A 24,321-nucleotide genomic window follows, 5' to 3' on the forward strand; every position below is an offset into this window, starting at 1 on the left:
TAGGGAAAGGGGTCGGGGTGAGAGGGCGGGATGGAAGATAATACAGTATGAAGCAAAAAGGAATAACTTGGAATGAGTTAGAGTTCATCATATTTGCTACTTTTTCTTTTTGGAGTATAGTTGATTTACAATGTTGTGTTAGTTTCTGGTGTACAGCAAAGTAATTCTGTTATACATATATGTTCTTTCTCATATTCTTTTCCATTATGGTTTATTACAAGATATTGAATATAGTTCCCTGTGCTATACAGTAGGACCCTGTTGTTTATCCATTCTATATATAATAGTTTGCATCTGCTAGTCCCAAACTCCCAATATATTTGCTACTTGATTGGCATTACTTTTACCGAAGAGCTAATTTTACTTCCCAGCAGTTCTGACTTGTCCACCTAGTTTATTATTTTTGCAGCACATCTGTGGTATACAGTGGGACAGAAGCTGTGATATCAGTTCTTTAGCAGATGAGCAGAGGTTAAGTGGCTGGCCTGCCTGCACTCAGTGATTTGTTAATCAGTTACAGAGCCAGCATTAAGAGCTGGGTCTTCTGTCTCCTGGGTTATATACTCCTTTCCATTGCACATGGCTCAGTGTTTCTGTCTTGTTCTGAAGAAGGTTCTACAGGGGACACAGCCTTGCCCGGTTCTAGAAATAGCATCATTACCTGACACGTTGGTCTGCCAGGATGACCATTTTCATGTATTTAGGAGGCTAGGGGTTTAACCATTTTTTTCCCAAGAGGAAGTAGCCATAACCATGCACCAAAAATAACGCCTTAACTGCTAAATTCTGCTTAGTAGGTGGTTTCCCAGAGATGATCCAATGCAATGAGTCATCACTCTGAGCTCTTATTAGCGCACTATTTCTCTTTTTCACTAACCTCTGGTGCTTTTGGTTACATGTTTTTTACCCTTTAGAGCCTTTCTGAGAGGCTCACAGTCTTCATGCTATGCATATAAACCATCCCCCACATGTCCCTCTTTTCCTTCTGCTTCCACTTTTCAAATCTAAGGTAACCCCTGATTCAAGAGAACAGTCAGGATCATGACCTCAGACAAAAGAGCAACAGTTTCTCCAGTTGGAAGCAGCTCCATCTCACTCCCAGTAATAATAAAAAATGTAAATTAATGTAAGCAAATGTGAGGGACCCATATCAAGAAAACTATAAAACTTGATGGAGAGATATAAAAGACCTACGTAGATGTAGAGAATATTTGAATATTGGAAAGATACTACATTTTCCTGAAAAGACTGAATATTCAGAGGATACAAGATCTTTCCAAATTAATTTATAGGTTTATGCAACTTCAATCAGAATCCCAGTAGGATTTTCTAAAATGCATTTGGAAGAGCTAAATTGGTGAAAATAGCCAAGAATTGTTTGAAAAAAGTTATAAAGGGAACCTCCTACCTCCAAACACTAAAATGCATTATGCAGCTACAATAATAAAAAAATTTGGTTCCAGCAGAAGAAATGACAGACATTAATGGAACAGAGTAGAGAGCCCAAGAAAAAACTCTAATTTAGGAAGTGATATAATTTATCATAAATCACAAATCCTAGAGGACAAAATACCTTGTTCAACAAATAAGATGAGGTCACTTGGTTGACTCATTGGGGGAAAAAAATGGTAATCTGTATTAGATTCTCTCTATTCTTTACCATAGAGTGAGTAACAGATGGCTTAAAGACTTAAATATTAGTAATGAAACAAAAAAAGGATAAAGAAACTATAGAAAATATTGATGACCCTAAAATGGAGATTAAACTTTCAAGGCATTAAAAAGTCACAAAGGGGCTTCCCTGGTGGCGCAGTGGTTGAGAGTCCACCTGCCGATGCAGGGGACACAGGTTCGTGCCCCGGTCCGGGAAGATCCCACGTGCCTCAGAGCAGCTGAGCCCGTGAGCCATGGCCACTGAGCCTGCGCGTCTGGAGCCTGTGCTCTGCAACGGGAGAGGCCACAACAGTGAGAGGCCCGTGTACCGCAAAAAAAAAAAAAAGTCACAAAGAAAAATATTATTATATTTTTGTAATATAAAAATATTATATTGACTATATAAAAATGGAAAACTTCTGTTCATCAAAAAATAAAAATACTGCAGACAAAGTTAAAAAGCATATGGTAATCTTGGAGAAATTGTTTGCAATGAATATGACAAAGGCGTAACATCCTTAATGAATAAAGAGCTCTTAAAATTAATTGGGAAACCACTAGCACATCCCAGTGTAGCTGTACCACTTTCCTATCACATTATGTACATGACAGTGCTACATGGTTTTTTGTTGTTGTTGTTGTTGTTGTTGTTAATTTTTATTTTATTTTATTTTATTTTTTTGGCTGTGTTGGGTCTTCATTGCTGCATGCGGGCTTTCTCTAGTTATGGCTCAGCGGGCTCTAGGCAGGCAGGCTTCAGTAGTTGTGGCTCGCGGGCTTAGTTGCTCTGCAGCACGTGGGATCTTCCCGGACCAGGGATCGAAGCCATGTCCCCTGCATTGGCAGGCGGATTCTTATACGCTGCGCCACCAGGGAAGCCCACTACATGGGTTTTATAAACAGAATACAGTTCAGATGACACAAGTGAAAGAAATAAAGATCTTATTTTCCTTTCACATACTCTTTGTTCAAAGGCAGTTTAAAGAAACTACACATTATGCTATAAATACTTCAGGACAGTTTGTCCACATTGACACTTCCATTTCCTAAAATGAAACCCTCACTGGCCCACAGGGAGAAAAAAAGGCTGGCTTTGTTAACCAGCTTTATTTCAACAAGCACATCCATATGGTAAGAACTTCCTCTGATGAGTCATCCACAGTTGTCAAACACCAACTTTTCTTTGTTTGACCCATGTAGAAATAAGATCTGTGGGAGCATAACGCAAGAGTATGAATCATTTAATTGTGTTTTATTCCTATCTGAATTTGCAACTGTCACAAACCCACTATGTCCACCATGAAAAATTGCATTCTTCAAATATCACTGAAAAAAATCCTATTCAAATGGGCCTGTTCTGTCTAGATAGTCTGTGAAATTTCTAAGGAATGTTGTGGGCTTTGCTTCCTGTGCTGAATTGTTGAGTTATCACACATTACTGGATTCTACCCAAAATGTTCTGGATAGGAATATTATATTCATACAGGATACCAGTTGTCTTTCCCCTTTAGAAAGGAATAAAGGGAAAGGTTTTCCTGCTCCTTGTTGTAAGATATAAACTCTAAAAGGGTAGGTAGAAATGTGTGTACAAATAACATTTTATTAATATGTCCTTGATTTTTTTCTTCATAGAGGCTTGAGTCATATTCAGTCCCAGCTTTGTCATGACTGCTAACCACTGTCTTGTCTTTTTGTTCTTATTCAAACCAAGGACTATACAGCCAAGATTCCGATCCTGGTCTGGAGTATGGTGCCATCTTTGTTTGAAAGAGAAGAGAGCTTTAGAGATCCCATCTAAACCATTTGCATCTAAAAAGAGAAAAGAAATGATGCTGTTATTTCTTCTTTTTACTTTCCTCTATTTTCCAGACTTTCTACAATGCATATATATTTCATAATCAGAAAAATTATTTTTTTAAAGTAGCCACCCATCATTAAAAATATAAACGCAATAAGTAAGCCTTTTAAAAAACTAAGCTGGCTCTTAGGTCAGTAAAAATTTATCCTGAGAAAAGAAATGCTAACTTTTGTTGACTGATCCCATTAATCTCTCAGTACTAGAGACATGTAGACAACCTCACTGACATTCAGTGACCAGTGCCCATGTTTGTACACTAACCAGATTTTTTTTTTTTTTTTTAAGGAAAAAATGAGAAAATCAGTTTTCCACTGTTTGGAGTATTTTTAACCGATGATTGAATCTAATTTGAGGATATTTTTGGGTCATTTGTAATACTGTATGAGTGATACTTTTGGTTCCCTCTTGAGCAAAGCTGCTTTTTTGTTTTAAATAAGCCACTTCAACCAGCAGACATGTCTGTTGCAGAAAATTCCTAGTGATTATGTTCCCCCAAAATCAACATTAAAACTTTTAGCCTTGGATTATGCATCATTTTGCTGACAGCTGGCTGATGTCAATATTAGAGTGTTTGCAAGAGAGAGCGTATGCATATGAGCATAGAGGTGATCATAATTATATACTCAGAGACACACGCACATTAGAGCCCATAAAACTCTTTGGCAAAATTGCTGTGTCAAAGACAAGACCAGTGGATTCAAAGATTAAAAGTAAGAGTGTTTGTTTGTTTTGTTTATTTATTTATGGCTAAGTTGGGTCTTCGTTGCTGCGTGCGGGCTTTCTCTAGTTGCGGTGCGCAGGCTTCTCATTCTGGTGGCTTCTTTTGTTGCGGAGCATGGCTCTAGGCATGCGGGCCAGTAGTTGTGGCTTGCAGGCTCTAGAGCGCAGGCTCAGTAGTTGTGGCTTAGTTGCTCCACAGCATGTGGGATCTTGCTGTACCAGGGATCAAACCCGTGTCCCCTGCATTGACAGGTGCTGTGTCAAAGACAAGACCAGTGGATTCAAAGATTAAAAGTAAGAGTGTTTGTTTGTTTTGTTTATTTATTTATGGCTAAGTTGGGTCTTCGTTGCTGCGTGCGGGCTTTCTCTAGTTGCGGTGCGCAGGCTTCTCATTCTGGTGGCTTCTTTTGTTACGGAGCATGGCTCTAGGCATGTGGGCCAGTAGTTGTGGCTTGCAGGCTCTAGAGCGCAGGCTCAGTAGTTGTGGCTTGCAGGCTCTAAGGCGCAGGCTCAGTAGTTGTGGTGCACAGGCTTAGTTGCTCCACAGCATGTGGGATCTTTCCAGACCAGGGATCGAACCCGTGTCCCCTGCATTGACAGGTGGATATTTAACCACCAGAGAAGTCCCAGTAAGAGTGATTTTGAAAGCCACATATTGGTTACCATAGTTTAAGTAATATTTGTTATTGGAGTATGTCACTATTAGACGAGCTTTAACGTTTTCTAACTTTTACTCCTTGTGTATTGCTTTGATGTCAGCCTATCAGAAAGAGAAAACTTGGCTCACCTGTGTCACCTTGGTTCACGTGGCTAGTCTGTTTTACATGGTATGTGTTGCTGATTAATCACAGTACTCTCTTCTACTGCACCTACATAGCACTTCAGAATCATTCTCAACCTAGCTCACAGCCTGTTGCTACCAGTCAGACTGGATGAGACGAATTCTCTTTGTCATCCTCGATGTGTAGTAGCTCCACCACAGTCTCTATTGGTGGTCTCCTCTTTAGACCATGTACTTCCCTCAGACTATTACATTAACTGTGTGGATTAAGCCACAGGCAATGCTTTTTCCCTAGGCAAAATGTACATGGGTTTACAAGGTCTTTTGCTAACACAGAGGAATAGCAAGTTGAATTATGGTTTGTGGAGGGAGCTACCAATGGTCTAGTCCCTTATTGCATAGAAACAGTGAGTTATTAGGAAAGACAAGAATGAAATCTGTCTATCTGGACCACCTTCATTCTTACTGTTTTGAGAGATGCTCATCTAATATTTTAAAGCCATCCTCTGAAATAACAAAAACACTTTTCTAAAGATTACTCTTTGTTTTTTTCCAGTTTCCTTTGCTATAACTTCTTGTACTGGGTCTCCTGGGTAGGGTGACCAACCGTCCTAGTTTGCTTAAGACAAAGAGGTTTTCCTGGATACAGGATTTTTAGTGCTAAAACTGGGACCATCCTGGGCATACTGGGCCATTTGGTCAACCTTTTCATGGGTGCCCTACCCAGATAACCAGTATTGAGGAACATGGGTGCTAAGGTTCACACTCATGGACCAGCAGCCCAGATATAGGTTTTCTTTCTCTCCCAGGAAGGCACAGTATAAAGAAAGGCTAGGAATTGTGGGACAGGGTGGTTTTATTAATGTGATATGGTGAGGTTCTAGTTTGCTTAAGTGACGGCTCTAGTTCACATTTCTGCAGAGTGAAGGTACTTGATAAGCCCTGGGCCTAGTAAGTAATTAAAGCCTGACTACTCAGTCTCTGGCACTGATTTTGTCAGGTGTTCCTGGTAATCTCTGATAATCCATTCTATGTCTCTACACGCCACCATCACCCTTGCCCCAAATGATCTTACAGCATGTCGTCATTAAAGGTTTTCAATACCAAGCCCAACTTAAAATATAGTGCGTATTATGACAGCTTGAATTTCCATATGCCAGGAGGAGAGTCATCCAAGCTCTGTGGTTACGTGAAGAGACAGAAGACACCGTTCCCCAGGGCATTGAACCAGCGATGTCTGACTATTAAAAAAGCTTATTGCCCGTAGTGAGAGAGGTGATTCCATGGAAGGCCCTAGACCCTGGACTTGCCTCAGTTTCCTAGTAATTAGTAATACTAATCCAAATGCTTTTCCCTTGCAGCATATCACTTCTTAGGTTTGACTCAGATTTCTTTTTCTGGTTCTCAAACTTTGTTTCAAATGCAGAGTTATTTAGTACTTGCTAGTTGTCTGACTTTAGGGTTAGAGGGCGAATGAAAATGCAATAGTACAGTTAGGAACCCAGGCTTTAGAAAGTGCCCACTACATGATCGTTTCTTTCCTGCCTTAAGAACTCCCCTGAGCAGCGTGATTAGAGAGCAAGAGATAAGGTAGGCATTGGAAGAGTAATAAACATGTAATTTGGCAAGAAAAATTATCAGAAAGTTTATTAAATGAATACCTGAATCCCAGGCACAGAATGAGACACATCCTGCTTGTTGCTCCTGTTGGATCAGAACATGCCTGCCCAGCTTTCTAATTTTAAAGGTATGAAAGGTATTGTATTTAGTAACATGAAGAAGGAAGTATTGTAGACTGAATGTTTGTGTCCCCCCCCCCCACCAGAATTCACACGTTGAAGCCCTAACCCCCAATTTGATGGTGTTTGGAGATGGGGCCTTTAGGATTTAATTAGAGTTAGATGAGGTCATGAGTGTGAAGCCATGATAAGATGAGTGCCCTTCTAAGAAGAGACACCAGAGAACTCGCTCTTTCTCTACCATGTGAGTACGCAACAAAGAAGGTGGCCATCTGCAAGCCAGGATGAGTCCTCGTCCGAAATCAATCATGTTGCCGCTTTCATTTAGGACTTCTCAGTCTCCAGAGCTGTGAAATAAATTTCCGTCATTTAAGCCACCCAGGCTATGGTATTGTTATAGCAGCCCAAGTGAACTAAGACAGGAAGAAATAGCACTGCAAGAAGAGAAAGGCAATTCTTTAATTAAATAAATATATACAAGAAATAATGATTTCTGGCAAATGGTAGATACTCAACATTTGTTAAAGTGATCAGAAATGATTTTTTTAATCTTAAAGACCACTGAGGCTTCTTGAGTCATATATAAAATAGACTAAATCAGTAAATATATTAATTTGTAAGTTTTGTAATGTTTCAGAAATCTCAAGTGGTTTGGTGAGCTCTAGTTTAATTTTAATTGGCAATTGGTTGAATTGAAAACCATTGGGGTTTTCCTCTCTTTCTCTTTCTCTCTCTTAAGGAAGTTACTCATAGTCCAGTAAATATGAGTCTTCTGTGGATAAATAAATTATTCACAATTGGTAACAAGTGAAAATTAATTCAGCTATTTACTTTTAAGGAAATTACCAGACTCAGAGTCCCCTGCTATGGACAGATATGGCAGCACTCTCTAACTTGTGTTCATCTGGTTTTTGCTGTAAGTAGCACCTTCCTTCCCTGGTAGAGGTTTGTTTCTGTCTGTCTGTGTCTCAGTGACCGAACTTCATCTCAGATTGTTTTTGCCCCAGTCCTTCCCTTTTATTAGGACTTCTAATCTTTTTCCTCCTGTGCTCTTTCCCACCAGCCCTCTTCCTTTCTGGACTGCTCTCCTTCAAGCTCCTCTTTCCCCTCCACACCCTCTTTAATCCCTCACTCTGTTTTGCCTTGCTACACTTTCTCTCAACACTTCTCTTTCTTTGTCTTCCAAGGAGCCCTTCCCTGTCCTGCATACTTGGGTAAAGTAAGCCCCTGAGGGCAAAGTTCCTATCCTACATGCCTCTTGCTGCTTCTCTGCTGGTTTTGACAAGACTTTAGATTTAGGGGACTAATTGTCAGACCACCTGATTTTTAAATACCCATTATTTGCACATATTGTCTAGTGCCACAGAGCAGGTAAAGCATAAATGGATACAACAATGTAAATCAAATCCAGTTTCAGCTCTGGCGGTGTATACATCTATTCATATGTATGTATCTGTGCAAACACACATGCTCATACTTGAATTACCCAGAGGGTGAACCAAGGAAGCAAATTTGGAGACATGAGAGACTGAAGCTTGTGGAAAGAAGAGAGAGGAAAGCCTTCTCAATAGAAGGAACAGTAACCATTGAGTATGTATTTAATGAGTGCCAATTATGGACAGAAAATTATGTGCTCTAGATATAGAAGCAAGTAAGGGTTGACCCTGTCCTCAGAGAGCTTCAAGTTTTGGCTGTAGAGACCAGCAAGTAAGTGAGGAATAGAAGTGGGTTGGCACAGGAGTGGAGAATGAAGAAGTGGGGTGAACAGATCACGTACATGCAGTATATGGCAAGTAGCCATGTTGGGGCCTTTTCCTTCTGATTTTAAAACTAACTGATGCTTATAAAATGGTGAGTACAGAATAATACAAAAATGCAGGAAAAAAAAAATCACCCATAATCTCACCATCCAGAGGAAAGCATAAGATGGTTTTTTAGACTGTCTTTTTTTATCCGTACACATTTTGGGGGTTTATTATTTAATCCTAATCTGATAAATCAGGTGTTTGGGGAGATTCAGATCATATTAGTAGATTATTCAGAACTTCCAGAGCACATCTCTCCAAACGGGTACTTGATTGAGTATACGGTAGAATAAATGTTTCTCACTGTACTGCAATGCGATGTACTTAAGCCTTTCATGTATTTAGGCCTAAAGCAGTTTTCTTAGCAGATTTTTACTGTCCTGAGTCTGTAATGTTTGCTTGGAAGTATAATTTCTAAACTACTTTTTTTAAAACAGTTTTATTGACATATAATTCACATACCATACAATTCACCAATATAAATTTCACACTTCAGTGGTTTTTAGAGTAGTCTATTCAGAGAGTTGTGCAACCATCACCACACTCAATGTTAGAATATTTTCATCACCCTAAAAGAAACCCCATGCCCATTAGCAGTCACTCCTCATTTCTCCACAAGGCCCCCATCCTAGGCAACCACTCATCTACTTTCTGACTCCATAGATTTGCCTCTTCTATATATTGTTATATATGGATTCCAATGAATGGAATCATACGATGTGGTCTTTTGTGACTGGCTTCTTCTACTTTGCATAATGTTTTCAAGGGTCATCGATGTTGCAGCAGTGCTTCATTCCTTTTTATGACTGAATGATACTCCGTGGTATGGCTATACCACATTCTGTTTATCCCTTTATCAGCTGATGGGCATTAGGGTTCATTCTACTTTTTGGTTATTATGAATATGAATATGCTATGTACATTCATGTACAAGTTTTTGTAAAGACATATGCTTTCAATACTCTTGGGTGTATGTCCAGGTGTACTTAACTACCTTTTTTGCATATTTTTAATTTTGTATGTAATTTTTATTTTAAAGGAACACATCCAAAACTAAGTTAATTATCTTCCAATTTCCTCCTCCCTGTCCCCCACCACCCTCTCCCCACCTTTCTCATTCAGCCTGGCTTTACTAGTAATGCAAACTTCAAATCATGCTTCTCCTTCCAAGTCCTGTTCAGTCTTTCACCAAGTTCTGATCCCCTTCTGTTAAACATCTTTGCATCCCGGCCCATTTCCTTGTCCACCTAGTGCAGGTCCTTGTCATCTCATTCATGGCCTGGCCTTCCCGTTGGCATCCCCAGCACCATCTCCATCCCGGCCACCTGGCCCAGTGAACCTCTGTCATATTAATCTTTCTGAAACACTGCTTCTATTTGCTGCTCTTTAGAGTCACACAGACCAGCTTAGCCTCTTACTGGGCTGTGTTTCCTCGAATCAGTTACTTTACTTCTCATTGATAAAAGGAGGTTAATCAGACCACCTCCCAACATTCTAGTAAAGATTAAATGATTGCCCTGGGCTTTCGGCTCCCACCAGTAAAATTAGAGAAACTTCTCTACTTCATGACCCTGCATTTGTATATCTTGTCTCCTGTGGAAGAAAGGATCATTATGGTAGTATGTAGTATAGGTATGTATATTTATTTATAAAGTTATAAATTTGTATTTTAATATAAATTTATAATGAACTTATACTATTATATAAATATATAATAATTATTTTATTATAATATAAACTTATAAAATATATATAATTTAAGTGTATGTTTATTATATATTTTTTAAATTTATTTATTTTATTTATTTAAGTTTGGCTGTGTTGGGTCTTTGTTGCTGTGCGCAGGCTTTTCTCTCGTTGCAGCGAGCGGGGGCTACTCTTCGTTGCAGTGCGCGGGCTTCTCATTGTGGTGGCTTCTCTTGTTGCGGAGCATGGGCTCTAGGTGCACAGGCTTCAGTAGTTGTGGCACGTGGGCTCAGTAGTTGTGACTCGCAGGCTCTAGAGCACAGACTCAATAGTTGTGGCGCACAAGCTTAGCTGCTCCGCGGCATGTGGGATCTTCCCGGACCAGGGATCGAACGTGTGTCCCCTGCATTGGCAGGTGGATTCTTAACCGCTGCGCCACCAGGGAAGCCCTGTTTATTATATATTAAGACCATACATTATACAATCTAATTTATATTTAATATTTATTTGGGTGGGAGCAGGGGGGAGGGATAATCTCCTAGCACCTAATGCAGCCCTTTGTGCTTAGTAGGTGATCACTCGATTAGTGTTTACAAAGTAAATCAATTAATTGATTTTCTGCTTAATCTGGTTATTTGAATAGGTGGTAATTGTAAGGTGATAAATTGACATTTTTAACTTAACAGATAACAACTTTGGAACTGAACATGGGTTACAAGTATTAAAAAGCAAACACTCCCCTGGGTAATATTTTTCGAAAGGTCATTTTATGAACATGGAAAATTCCTCTGCTAATCAAGAAAGATAGCAGCTAAAGCATAGCTGCAGTTCAAATGCAGGTTTCAGAGGTGTTCTATAGGGTGATCCATGACTTCCTCGTCTTTTCAGTACAATGAAAGTACTGTAACTAAACAAAATCTTTCATCTTCCATTATGCATGAATCATTTCCTTTCTATAACAGGTATATCAGCATACACGTCTCATCTGCTAGAAAACATACCCGACTTTTAAATGTTGTTTTGCACTGTCCCTTGAGATTATGAATAATATTTATATGTTCTTTTAGTTGTTTGTTTTAAAAGGCATGAGTCCGAAACTTGGTCCCCTTTGTAATTTGACCCAAGCAAATTCACTTCACTGATAAGACAATGGTGAGTGAGTTTTTTTGCTAAACCTACATTCAGAATTGCCAATTCAAAATGAATTAATGTTTATTGGAAATTTTGACATTCATTCTTTCTTTTCTTGATGATAAAGGTATAAGAATTCTAACACACGGTGTAGAGAATATATATAGTGACGCCAGAGGAAGGACTATTAGGTTTAAGTTTGACTTGAGCACCCACCACACAGTGACAAATGTCCTCTTCCTTTCTTGTTCACCATGTAAAATATTTTACCTTATCATCTGCGTGTAATAGCGGCCAGGAACCAGAAATATCTACCACGTATAAGTGTGAGAAAGTGTGTATATTTAGCTGCCGCATATTATAGGTCTACTATAAACTGGACGTGTTACAGATGAAGGGAGCAAGGTTCAAAGAGGCTAAATGACTTTCTAAGGTTGTACAGGGAGAAGTAGCTGAGTAGGGGTTCGGTCACACCCAGGACAGCCTATCACCAAAATCTATGCCCTCTCCCCAGTTGGCAAGTATCCTGAAAAATCAACATGTTGCGGGGCAGGCAAGGGGGGGAATGTTAAGGTTTAACCTCTCACAGATTTAATAAAGCCTTGGGGAAATCCTTGATTAAAACCCCAAGGTCTACACTTGTTTTGGCACAGCAGTGCCTAAGGTGAGACGAGAAGAGAAATGACTCTGCTGCGGTTTGAAATGAATGCAATTTGCCATTGTATTTTGCAGGAATCTCCCTTTGGTTAGGAAAAAAGAAAAATAAACATATGTATAAATGAAAATGTATGTGTTTCATAGAGTTTATTTTATCAGCATTAACTATTATCAAGTATAATGGTGAAGAAAGATATTTGAGGAAAACACTTGGAAATAACCTAAAATCCTCTTTCGTAAAAACATAGCAGTGTTCAGTTTCAGATATTGTCCCCCAAATATCGCTTACCTTGTCAAATAAGTTGCCTTCCAAGGGTAGCATGGCAAAGTCCTTCCAGTAGGTTCCTCTGGAGTTTATGTGGGAATTCATAATAGAAAGAGGCTCAGGGGCATGAGAGACAGAAGGAGGGTTTCTGCAATGGAATGTAAAAGTCCCAGAGAGTGTGGAGAAAATCTTCTGAAGAAAAACGAAGATCATAAGCAAGGGGAAGAGGAAAGAAATGTAGGTATAAAATGGGAAATGGATTCATGATACTTAGATTCAACAAAGGTCTTTAGCAATAATGTTCGTGCTGTTACCCAGCCACTTGGTTAAACTACTGAAAAGTATCTAAATGAAGTGATTAATTGTAGTTTTTGATGTAGTAAAATGCATAAAAGTTACTGACCTTCAGTAATGTTCTGTATAATACAAGGATTTTTTAATGTGTTGATTCAGTAAAGCAATTGCAGTCTTCATTTTGGGATGTTTTTGGTAGGAGTAATCTTTCCATTTTATTATTTAACCCCCCCCCCCACCCAAAAATGTGTATCTAAGAATTTTTTTAGAAATATAAAAACAGCCTTCAGATTTACTACCTTCAATAGAATATCTCTGTTGTTAACTTTCTTTTTAAATAATTAGTCGAAAAGAATTCCTGAGTGTGTCACCTGGGAGGCTTATGTCTGAAAACAGACAAGATAGGATAGCTTTGTGGATCTTCTCCTTTTGCAGTGACTTTTTCTGAAAATGCATATGACGTTTTATCTTTGATGAGGCTCTGTCTCATGATATATACCAGAGCATTCCTCTTCCATCTTCCATCTCCATGCAGGGCCTCTGTACCTAACATCCTAGGATTACCAGGAGAGGTAGATTCTTAGGCAGTGGGAAGAAACAGAGTTTAAAGTTATTGTGAACCTCCTCGGGTTGTTTCTGTCTGGCCATCTCCATCTCAATCTCAGTCTTTCAGTCTTTCTGTGTCTTTTATTCTCCGCCATTTTGCTCCTTGAACCCTCTACTTCCTTCCAGCGCAGCTCTATGTCTTGGTAATAAAGAACCAGCCAAGTCGGACTCATACATGTGTGTGTTTTAGCCAAATCATCCCTCAGTTATACAGTTATTCCAGGCAGTAGAATTAAACTCTCCCTCATCACTAAACCAAAGAATATAATCAAAGATTATGTTCATATTTGTCCACCTAAAATATGCCATAAATTATATGAATTGAAGCCTCTTTGGCTCAGCTAATATGAGGCAGGAAGAATATTCAAAATAACCTCAATGAAAATACTGGTCCTGTGTGTTTCTTCAGTTCATGGTGCACACATACCTGATACAGCCAAGACTTCCAACCAAAGAGCCTTATTTAAAGATAGAATAAGGTCCTTAGGGTGATCTTATTCTTACATCTCCACACTGCACCATAGCACACCCAGGAGTTCATCATGATGAAAGGTTTCATCTCTCCTCTAAATCCATTGTACCTCTCCATGCTCCCTATGTTCACAGCACCCACTATCATAAAACCAGCTCATACAAACTATTCCAACTTTTCAGCTGAAAACTGAATAGATGGTTCTAAGAGTTTGATCAGATTCATGACCAACCTCTTGGTCAGCTGAGGCCAGTTCCAGTTAGGCCTATTGCCCCCTTCACGTGACCCATTTCTCTTGTCTTGTGGCTATGCCTTTGCATCCAAAGATCCATTTTATAGGAGCTAATTGCATGCAGTCAGGGTTCAGTAGCTCTTATAACTCAAGCCAATCCACATTTGCTGCAAAGACAAGTTAATAGACCCCAGAGTCACATACCAAATCTTCCTAAGGTGGCAAAAGGCAATCTGAGCTCTACACCGAATTGCAGGCTCTGAGTTTCTAGTATCCCCTAGCAGGTTTTGCTGAGTGTTCACAGAAGAGTGGTTATGATTCAGACCTTCTGCTTGCTGCCCTCATTAAAGGAAGCCAAACTGATGGGCCAGTCCTAACTCAGGGATAGCAGGCACATTTCATTTTGTGGGCCAAGTCCAACCAATAGAGATACGACTTCAGGCTCTTGCAGTATGGTAGACCACGTGACTTGAAAGTCCTCTGCTAAAAGATGTAGCAAATGTAAGGTAAAATAGAGCAAACTTAAATGCATAGCAGAACTAGCAAAAAAGTTAGAATGTTGCCAAGGGACAAAAACAAGAAAAGAGCTCAAAACCAAAACAGTAGGGACATGAGCCACTGCTGCAGCCGAGCTTCAGGCTGGGGTCTCAGTGCCCACCCCAGGAAAGAGATGTTCTTACGCCTTTGCCTGGAGACATCCATTCAAGTTAGTCTGCTTTGTTTGTTTCCCGATAGCCATGCCAACATACTTATTTTAAACCGCTCCATAATCCTCACAAGTAATTTCACTCATGCTTCTGTGGATACCAGTCTTCTTCATGAAGGAAGGGTGAGGGGCTTGGCATGTTTACATAGTGACTTAACCAGCTCAGCAGATTAAACTGATGCTCTCTGTTCCCTCTGTGCTTACTGACCTGGCACACTCACCACTCCAGCGATTTGAGATACTTGCTTAGCAAGAAAGGGTCATTTGTGTTTGTTCCCAAACCTTATAATGCCGGCTATATTTAGTTTTATAATTTCATACTTTATTTTATTTTTAATTTTTTAAAATTTATTTTTGCCTGCATTCGGTCTTCATTGCTGTGAGCAGGCTTTCTCTAGTTGCGGCGAGCGGGGGCTACTCTTGGTTGCGGTGCGCGGGCTTCTCATCGTGGTGGCTTCTCTTGTTGCGGAGCACGGGCTCTAGGTACACAGGCTTCAGTAGTTGTGGCACATGGGCTCAGTAGTTGCGGGCTCTAGAGCGCAGGCTCAGTAGTTGTGGTGCACGGGCTTAGTCGCTCCGCAGCATGTGGGATCTTCCCAGACCAGGGATTGAACCCACATCCCCTGCATTGGCAGGCGGATTCTTAACCACCGCACCACCAGGGAAGTCCCCATAATTTCATACTTCAATATTAAGAGAAATAGATGAGTGTGAAGAGAAAGAGAACTGTTGATTCTTTGCAACCCGAATTCTGTGCTTTGGAAGGAATTTTAAAATGGTGCATCAATTAAGATGTGTGAGCTAAACAGCTATACAAGATTGGGCTGTAGGAAGATTTAAAGATGTGGAAGGGCCATCATCAGTTAGTTTGTGGAGAGACTGGAGAGTCTCAATCTGGTGAATTGCTTTGTTCCTTGTTAAAGTAGAGCAAGACTTTAAAGACATTTAGACACTTGCAAAGCATCTGAGTAAGAATCCCATAGGCACCCGCTTACGAGACACAGGTTCTCTACACAGAGCTCTTCACAGGGTCCCTGTGCTACTTCACCCCAGAGGCTCAGCTAAAGTGACTGTGTCTGTGACTGCAGAGAACATTAGGAACCAAAATAAAAGTATTACGGCATAATAATGAAGCATACAGGCTTTGGGGCAAGGCAGACCTGGCTTGAATTTTAAGTCTGCAATTTGTTACGGGTCCTTAGGTAAGTCATGAAACTTCTCCAGTCCTCAGTTTCCTCATCAGAAAACAGGGGTGATAATAATACTACCTTGCTCCTGGAGTTTTTGTGAGAATTAAATGACATAATGTTTGGGGAGCATGTGGCACTATGTCAGGTACAGCACCAGTGCCCTATAAATAATAGCTCTTAAGATTCCATTGTTTAACTTTTCTAAAACTTTCACTTCTCACCTTGCTATCTTTCAGGACCTGTCTAGATGTCTTTTAGAAACCAACTCCATAAATCTTTATTAATTTGGCTGTGTTAGTGATGTCTGTATTCGTTTTCTAGGGTTTGCCATAACAAAATACCAAAGACTAAGTGGCTTAAACAACAGAAATTTGTTTTCTCACAGTTCTGGAGGCTGGAAGCCCGAGATCAAGGTGTCAGCTGGTTTGGTTTCTTCTGAGTTCTCTCTCCTTGGCTTACCTCCCTGCTGTGTCCTCACGTGATCATTTCTCTGTGTGCATGCATGCCTCTGGTTTGGATTGGATTAGGGCCCACCCTAATGGCCTCATTTGGACTTACCCATCACTTACTTTAAAGGCCCTCATTCTGAGGCACTGGGGTTGGGCTTCAATGTGAATTGGGGGCACGGGGCGGGGGGACACAATCCAACCATAACATTTACACAAGTAAATTATTTTCCACTTCATTTGAAAATAACCACCTTCAAGAATCATGGCCTGAATAGAAAGTATGGTTCAGTGTCTCTTAGCCACTGAAATGCCATGACTTTGTAGGAGTCTGCATATATAGTGTATATAGCAAGTTCATTTATTGTGTGTAAAAAATATTTAAGAGGTCTGGTTTAAGGCTTTATACATTGATATATAATATTTCTAAAACATGATCTCTGATACTAGGCTGCACCTATTTTTTAAAACACGTTATTGTTGAAAAATACTTCTTGTGCGGTACGCGGGCCTCTCACTGCTGTGGCCTCTCCCGTTGCGGAGCACAGGCTCCGGACACGCAGGCTCAGCGGCCATGGCTCACGGGCCCAGCCGCTCCGCGGCATGTGGGATCTTCCCGGACCGGGGCACGAACCCGCGTCCCCTGCATCGGCCGGCGGACTCTCAACCACTGCGCCACCAGGGAAGCCCGAAAAACACTTTTTCATGTCATTTGTTGAGCAAGGAGTTAGGGAACATTTACGTGTATACCATGGGTATATGTAAAATCAAATAAGATATGTATTAACTGAGCACCTGTTCAGGTAAAGCACTAAGCCAAAGGTTAGGGGCAAACCTAGAACACTCCCTGCTCTCTACTTAAGGAAATGGCCAGAAATGTCACCAAGTGAGTTCATTTAATTGTCAGTTAAATGCTCAGTATAGATAATGAGTCTTGTGTGTTCACAATTGCCTCTGAAGCCCAGAGTTAGGATTTTGAACTTGTGATGGTTAGCTACCATAATATTGGGAGAAAGGGGAGTGGTATAATCAGAAAAACAGACCCATAGGTAGCTCACTGCCGCTTTCAGGACAAGTGGAAGGAGAGAGAACTGTTCGGAAGTACTGCGATAGCAGAGTGGTATTAAGAAAGGGTGCGGCTCTGTCAGAAAACAAACTTACAGGTTACCAAAGGGGAAAGGGAGGGGAGGGGTAAATGAGGAGTATGAGATTAACAGATACAAACTACAATACATAAAATCGATAAGCAACAAGACCTACTGTGCAGCACAGGGAACTATATGCAATATCTTCTAATAACCTGTAATGGAAAAGAATCTAAATAGATGTGTATATATATACATATATATGTATATATATAGTTGAATCACTTTGCTGTATACTTGAAACTAATACAATATTGTAAGTCAACTATATTTCAATTAAAAAAAGGAAGGGTGCTCTGAGAAGGATCTGACCAAGAATAGTATCAAAGAATTCCACAGGGCTTCCCTGGTGACGCAGTGGTTGAGAGTCCGCCTGCCGATGCAGGGGACATGGGTTCGTGCCCCGGTCCGGGAAGATCCCACGTGCCGCGGAGCAGCTGGGCCCGTGAGCCATGGCCGCTGAGCCTGCACGTCCGGAGCCTGTGCTCCGCAACGGGAGAGGCCACAGCAGTGAGAGGCCCGCGTACAGCAAAAAAAAAAAAGAATTCCACATACCTCTGGTTTGAGCCTATGATAGTGATGTGTTCCAGCCTACCACAAAGTTAAGTAGAACTTTGAAGCCAGGGCCTGTATATGATGGTGGCAGTGTTGTTACAATGACTGAGAATAGGTTACCAGGATTATCAAGTATGGGAGTCAGGCACCGCCAGATATTCATAAGAGATCTTACCGTAAGGGGAATGCAAGAAAAACCTTCACCAAAGGTTACTTCTTCCCCACACAAAGAATATTTTGATTCCTGTTAAATAATGATCAAGACAAGTATGATTGAAATGTAACCAGAGAAAATTCCTTGTTTAATTTGTATCTTTATTCTTTCAGGCCGCTTTTTCGTGGAAGTTCAGATGTCGATCAACTAGGAAAAATCTTGGAGTAAGTATTAACTGTAATTTTACATCTGTGTCTGTAGCATTAAAACATTACAGTGACCTTCCTCTGACGTTTACGTAATATGTTTATCTCTTGTCTTTCCTACCCCAAGCTGCTGCTGCTGCAGACAGTGTTACTGTTTGTGTGGTGAGTGGGGACATGATAGACGTCTGCTGTTTTGTGCGGAGCCCATCATGCCTTGTGGCCTGATTGCTCTGCTCTGAAAGCTTTTATGTTGCTCGTGTGGATCTTTTGACAGCTGCCCTTTCTCTGCTTGGCTGAGCTCCAGTTCTTTAAGTTCAGCTGTGTTGTCTGCTTGGGGTCATTTCGGATGCTTCCACCCAGAGGTGGGGCGCTCAATGACCAGGTAACCCATCCTTACCCACTGGGCTTCCTGTCCGCATTGAGTATCCTGTAGTCATCCAGGTTGGTTTTACATTGTTTTGTTTTGTCTTCCTGGGCAAAGGATGGTATGCTACACAATCCATTTTTCTTTGGAACACTGAAAAAGGAGGTGAGGATCCTAGGTTTCAATCCTACGCCTGTGGCTAAATAACTGTGCAGTCTTGAAAAAGTCATTTAAAACACCGGGTAGAAGACTTACACAGTGCCTGGTACATAGTAAATGCTTTAAAAAAAATGTTAGCTATTATTATAATTCATCATTAATTTTTTAACCTTTTTGTTCCTTAACTTCTTCGCCTGAGAAATGAAACTTTAAGGCTTTCTTGTGCTTGAATTCTTTGGTTGCAGTTGTCTGTGACATAGCTCCTTGATGATTTTCAGAGTTCCATTAGCGTACATGTTTGTGCATGTGAGAGTGTGGACGCTTTCTTGTGTCTAGAATGGGAAGAAGAGGCTTTTCTTCTCACAGAGCATGCAGTACAGCAACCTTTGGGGATCTATGTGGTTGCCAAGCCCCATCAGGATTCGGGTGGAGTAGGAAGAAAGTGGGAGTTCTAGAACCAAAAATAGCCCTGATCATTGCTCTGTACCGTTTTATAGGCATCCTAGTAATTTTTATGATATTTGCAGCCTGTAAAACTGATGAAAAGTCCCCCTAAAGAAAAGCATTATATTTTAACACTATTTTCTCATGTTTAACTGCTTAAAACAGTCGGAATAAACCCGGAACCTGAGTTTGTTCTTTCAGTGACTGGAAGCAGCTCCAATAGGCTTCTGTTAGTGCCAGAGTCACTGCTGAGTCAGAACCCAGTGGCTTTAAGGCCTGAAAAACATTTGCTAGTTTTATTGTCTGGGGGCTTCCTGGGTCCAGGGCAGCTGCCACGACGGCTGCTCCTGCCACTGCTACTGTCCGCTCTGTAAGATGGATGAATTCAGGACCAAACTTGCACATTACTCTCTGCTTCTGGGTGTCACGTTCTTTGATCATTCAATGATGAACTCCCATCTGTTCTTCCCTATCCCTGTTGAATGTATTTTGTGTGCATGTGATTGTGAAGCGGGAACTGTGAAAGTCAGGCATACCAGTGACTCTCTTGTTAAAAGTAAGAACAATCTTGACTGAAACCAGCTGGCCAGACACTGACGTCCTTCACCTGCTTTTCCTTACTGACTCCACCTGGGCGTTCTGTCCACCTCTAACACCGACGTCTTCAATCTTGTTAACACTGCTGGTGCCCCTTAGTACGTGAAGCCAGTGGGATGGACCAGAAGGAACCTTTGACGAACACGTTTGACTTGCTTCCAAGGGAAAGCCATTTCCACTTTTGGCAGAGGCCTAAGACCCCAGGTTGCCAGCAGAAAAGAAGCCACAAAGTTTGATATGTTTTGTGCCTTTAGATTTTACTTCTTGGTTTCTGGCATTGTTTCATTGAAATTATATTCTGTTTCCTCTGAATGTATTCATTGCTTTGGCAGAGAGAAGAGGGCCAATGCTGCACCCTAGTGTCACTTCTGAAGTGCTTGAAAAATGATTTCTGTCTCAGCCACCACTGCCATTTATAGGTTTTGTGCTTTGTCAGTCTTTCCAGTACAAATGTCAACTTTTAAGGCTTATATTCGGCTTTGTCCAAATATTGAAATTTGATGCAAGCCCTTTTTAATGGACCTATCAGAATTTCACAACACTCATATATAGGCCTTAAACGTTCACACTGGATATTAAACTGAATATTTTTTAAAAGAAAGCCATATTCACATTCTCTTAAGGGGAAAACTGTTTCTGTGTTTTGGAAGATTTATACTTTCAAAGAACAGTAAGTACTTTGAAAGTGAAACTGAATGCTTTTAGCCTGTGACATTTTAGAGCATTTTTAAGAGCAGAGTCATAGTTAAATGAAAACAAAATACTGGATTTGGAATACGTTTGCTCCAGGCTCTGGGCTGAACTATGTATGAATTAGGCAGTTCATTTTATTCCTCATCCTCAGTTTCCCCATCTATATAATGGAAATAATAATACCTGACCTACATGTCTCAGGAGGTAGTAGATTTAAGAACACTTTTATAAGTTATTTATATAAACAGGTATGTATATGTATGTATGTATACATCACACATATACGTACAGGGACACTGTTTTTCTGCGAGCTTTTGGCATTCGGCTGCCCACATTGCCAGATTTAGCTCAATATAAAAATATTCAAAACTGCAAATAAAAAAGATTCTAAACTTGTACTAAGAGTTGTTATAATCGATTTCTAGGTGACTGGTGATAATATGCAAAAATATTGATATAAAAATGGCTAAAAGGCCAAAAATGACTGAAAGACAATTTTTTAAAGTTATTTAGTAAGCATTCTTCCTCTGCCTGTCCCATTCTATCCAAACACACACATTTTTTAAAAAATAATAAATGGTAATGTTTTTGTTTTCCTCTTTTTATTCTTATTCTAGATCTTGCTATTAAACAAATTAGTATGTTGCTCAAGTTGTCATTTCCATTCATCTGTTCCGTAAACATGTCCATGAGTCTGTTTTTATCTACCTCAATAACCTGGCTCTCCCCACATGTCTGACAGAGGTAGGATTACTATGTCTTTCCCCAGACACCCAGTGATAGGTGTCTGCTCTTCCCAGGTGAGGTCTGTTACCTGGGCTCTGTTGAGGTGAGGGAAGGGGAACAAAGCCCTACAGAGATCTTGTGACATTTACCACCACGTGTTCCTGCACCCTGGAGGACTTGTTCAGGAGGACATCCCCTGGGTCTTAGTCCCAGCGAGTGCAGGCCAAGAAGATGACAGTGCAGGCCAGCACTTTTTCTAACTGTAGTCAAAAGAGTTTGCTCAGTATTTGAATAATCATATAGTCTGTCCACTAAACAGCCTATGCTGTTTTTGTATCACTTGATCTCTCTACCTTTCTGATCCCAGGATGGTTTTCAGGGAGAACATAAATGATACTGTTTTTATTAATTGTTTGCTCACTTTGTAATAGCATAAAATAGTTATATAAAATATGTAAATTAAATTATGTAAGTTAAATTTGATATTAAATTATAAAATGGTATTGCATGATATAGGACTACCATACCTTTTAGCCTCATTTTTTTGGTCTGGTTCTGATTTATGTAATTACTGTGTGAGGAATTATTCTTCAACCAAAAATGCAACCAAATTTATGTGTAAACAAATCATGTTAGATGAGTATCATAAAGGCATGTCAGTACAGGAGTGTTCGATCAGAGCACGAAAAGCACTCCTGGGCATAAAGGAAAATATGATATGCCCATGCGGGTCTCCTTTGAATATGTAGGTCCTGCTCTGTCAGTATTTCAGGGCTTATTGGTAATACAATAGTTTCCAGTTCTGCATGATCTCTCACATTTTGTGTCTTCCACCAAAGTAATCTCTTGTCTCTTCCCAGTGGTTTTTACAGTTCTCCTGTGAGATTACCCTATTGCAGCACCTGATTACCCTGCCACGATCACCGTATTGCAGTAGGACAGAGAGAAATGGGAGTCCTGCCAGTCATACAAGTGATGAACTCCTGAGGCTCTGTGTCCCCCATGCCTGCCCCTTAGGCTTTACCTTCTTCTAGAATTGGTGGAAAAATCGCTTCAGCACAGCAGCTAATGCTTACATTCACCTGTGGTTCTTTTGTAGTGTAATTGGACTCCCGGGAGAAGAGGACTGGCCTAGAGATGTTGCCCTCCCCAGGCAGGCTTTTCACTCAAAATCTCCTCAACCAATTGAGAAGTTTGTAACAGATATTGATGAACAAGGCAAAGACCTACTTCTGGTAAGTTCACATGATGCAGAGTTGGTCTGCACTGTACTCTTGAGAGACTTGCCCTGTCCACACTGGGCACTGGGCACGGTGTCAGTTCATCATCATGTGCCACAACCACACGGGTCAGAGGCCACAGTCTCTCTGCAGCTTTCATTTCCAGCCCTATAGCAGCTAGTGGCTTTTGATTCTGCAGTGTCTTCAGGTCCTATAGAAAGAGAAAGAGGGACTTGCCTGGTGGTGCAGTGGTTAAGAATCCGCCTGGCAATGCAGGGGATATGGGTTTGAGCCCTGGTCCGGGAGGATCCCACAGGCCGCAGAGCAGTGAAGCCCGTGCACCACAACTACTGAAGCCTGAGCTCTGGAGCTTGTGAGCCGCAACTATTGAGCCCACGTGTTGCAACTACTGATGCCCGCACGCCTAGAGCCCGTGCTCCACAAGAGAAGCCACTGCAATGAGAAGCCCGTGCACCACAACAAAGAGTAGCCTGCACTCGCCACAACCAGAGAAAGCCCGCATGCAGCAACGAAGACCCAACGCGGCCAAAAAATGAATAAATAAATAAATAAATACTGTGTATCAATAAATGCAGCCAAAATTTGAAGAAAAAAAAAAAAAAGAAAGAGTCTGATCCACACCCTTTCAGTCTGCCATCTTCGAATGTTCTTTTGAATGCAGCCTTAGAATCCTCTGGGTTCGTCTAAACACATGCTTCTTTAGAAGTAAATATTATGTTTCCTTGTTTACACTTTCATGCTACTTTAAGCAGCTTGTTTGGCATTTTAATGTGTCTTTTCTTAAACAGGCACATTTTTAGGAAGATGTTTTTCCAAAGGAACTGGATAGCAATACTCCTTTTAGTTATTGATTTATTTAATAAGTATTGAACGTGCCCTGACATATAAAATACCTCACTGAAAATGAAGACTTCTGTGCCCTGTTTGAGACTCAAACTCATAATACTTGGCTTTGTACATAATTCTTTGTATTTGGAGACCAAACAATAGGTAGAAGAAAGTACCTATGGGGCTACTCTTGGTGTTTGGAACCCAGTGAGTAGTAATGAGTGTATCCTTTACCAGGTGAATTAACAACCTTTGCTATCTAGCCAAGAAAGTGCTCCTAGACTCAGAAGCTTACTCCCATTCCGTCAGTATATTATGAATTTTAGATATAGACCTAAGAGTCTATAGGTCCTAGTAGACATGTTATGTATGCTTCAGCTCTGTGTGGACATAGCCATTGATTGGCATGTTTGCAGAGCCAGGGATTTTCCCAGTGAAAGCCCTAACTCCATCTTCAGCTGATGGTGGCTCACTATCTGATGCTTAGGCAGAAGTTCCCTCCACTGCCAAATTATAGACAAGGACAGCTCTATTCCTCCCCACTGTTGATTTGTAAGACACTCACTAGTGTGGCCTGGAAATGGAAAGCCATCCAGAGTGTAAATGCTCTGTCTCTGTCCTGTGCATCACATGCTCTTAGCAACTCTGCTTTTCTCTGCCCTTTTCTCCACCTCATTGCTTCTTTTCAGTCCTACTGTCTGCTCCCCTAACTTTAGCTGGTCCCTTGACTATCAGAACTTCAACTAATTCACAGATCCTTTCAGCTCGAATCCCACTGCTAGCATTTGCCCTGTCACTGCTTCCTATATCAGATTCCTACAAGGAGGAACCTGGCTGCCATACCTCACCTTTTTTGCCAAACCGTGATAAGGGTTGCTCCCTACAGCCAGGCTGCACTCCTGGCCCAATCAAGTATGCCAGGAGACAGTGAGGACCGCGTGTTATAAAATATAGCCACCATAGGATTT

General features: G+C 40.8%; 1 protein-coding gene across 1 annotated transcript in view; it reads left to right on the forward strand.

The window, feature by feature from the left end:
* The window catches only part of CDK6 (cyclin dependent kinase 6), a 219,279-nt gene that overhangs the window by 191,120 nt on the left and 3,838 nt on the right, over positions 1–24,321 (forward strand). Inside the window, exons 5-6 of the mRNA XM_007461886.1 lie at positions 18,269–18,319; positions 22,384–22,519. Of these exons, the coding sequence (XP_007461948.1) occupies positions 18,269–18,319; positions 22,384–22,519 (187 nt within the window). The remainder of the gene's footprint in view (positions 1–18,268; positions 18,320–22,383; positions 22,520–24,321) is intronic.

This window comes from Lipotes vexillifer, unplaced genomic scaffold, assembly GCF_000442215.2.
Source record: "Lipotes vexillifer unplaced genomic scaffold, Lipotes_vexillifer_v1.1 scaffold663, whole genome shotgun sequence".
Lineage (NCBI taxonomy): Eukaryota > Metazoa > Chordata > Mammalia > Artiodactyla > Lipotidae > Lipotes > Lipotes vexillifer.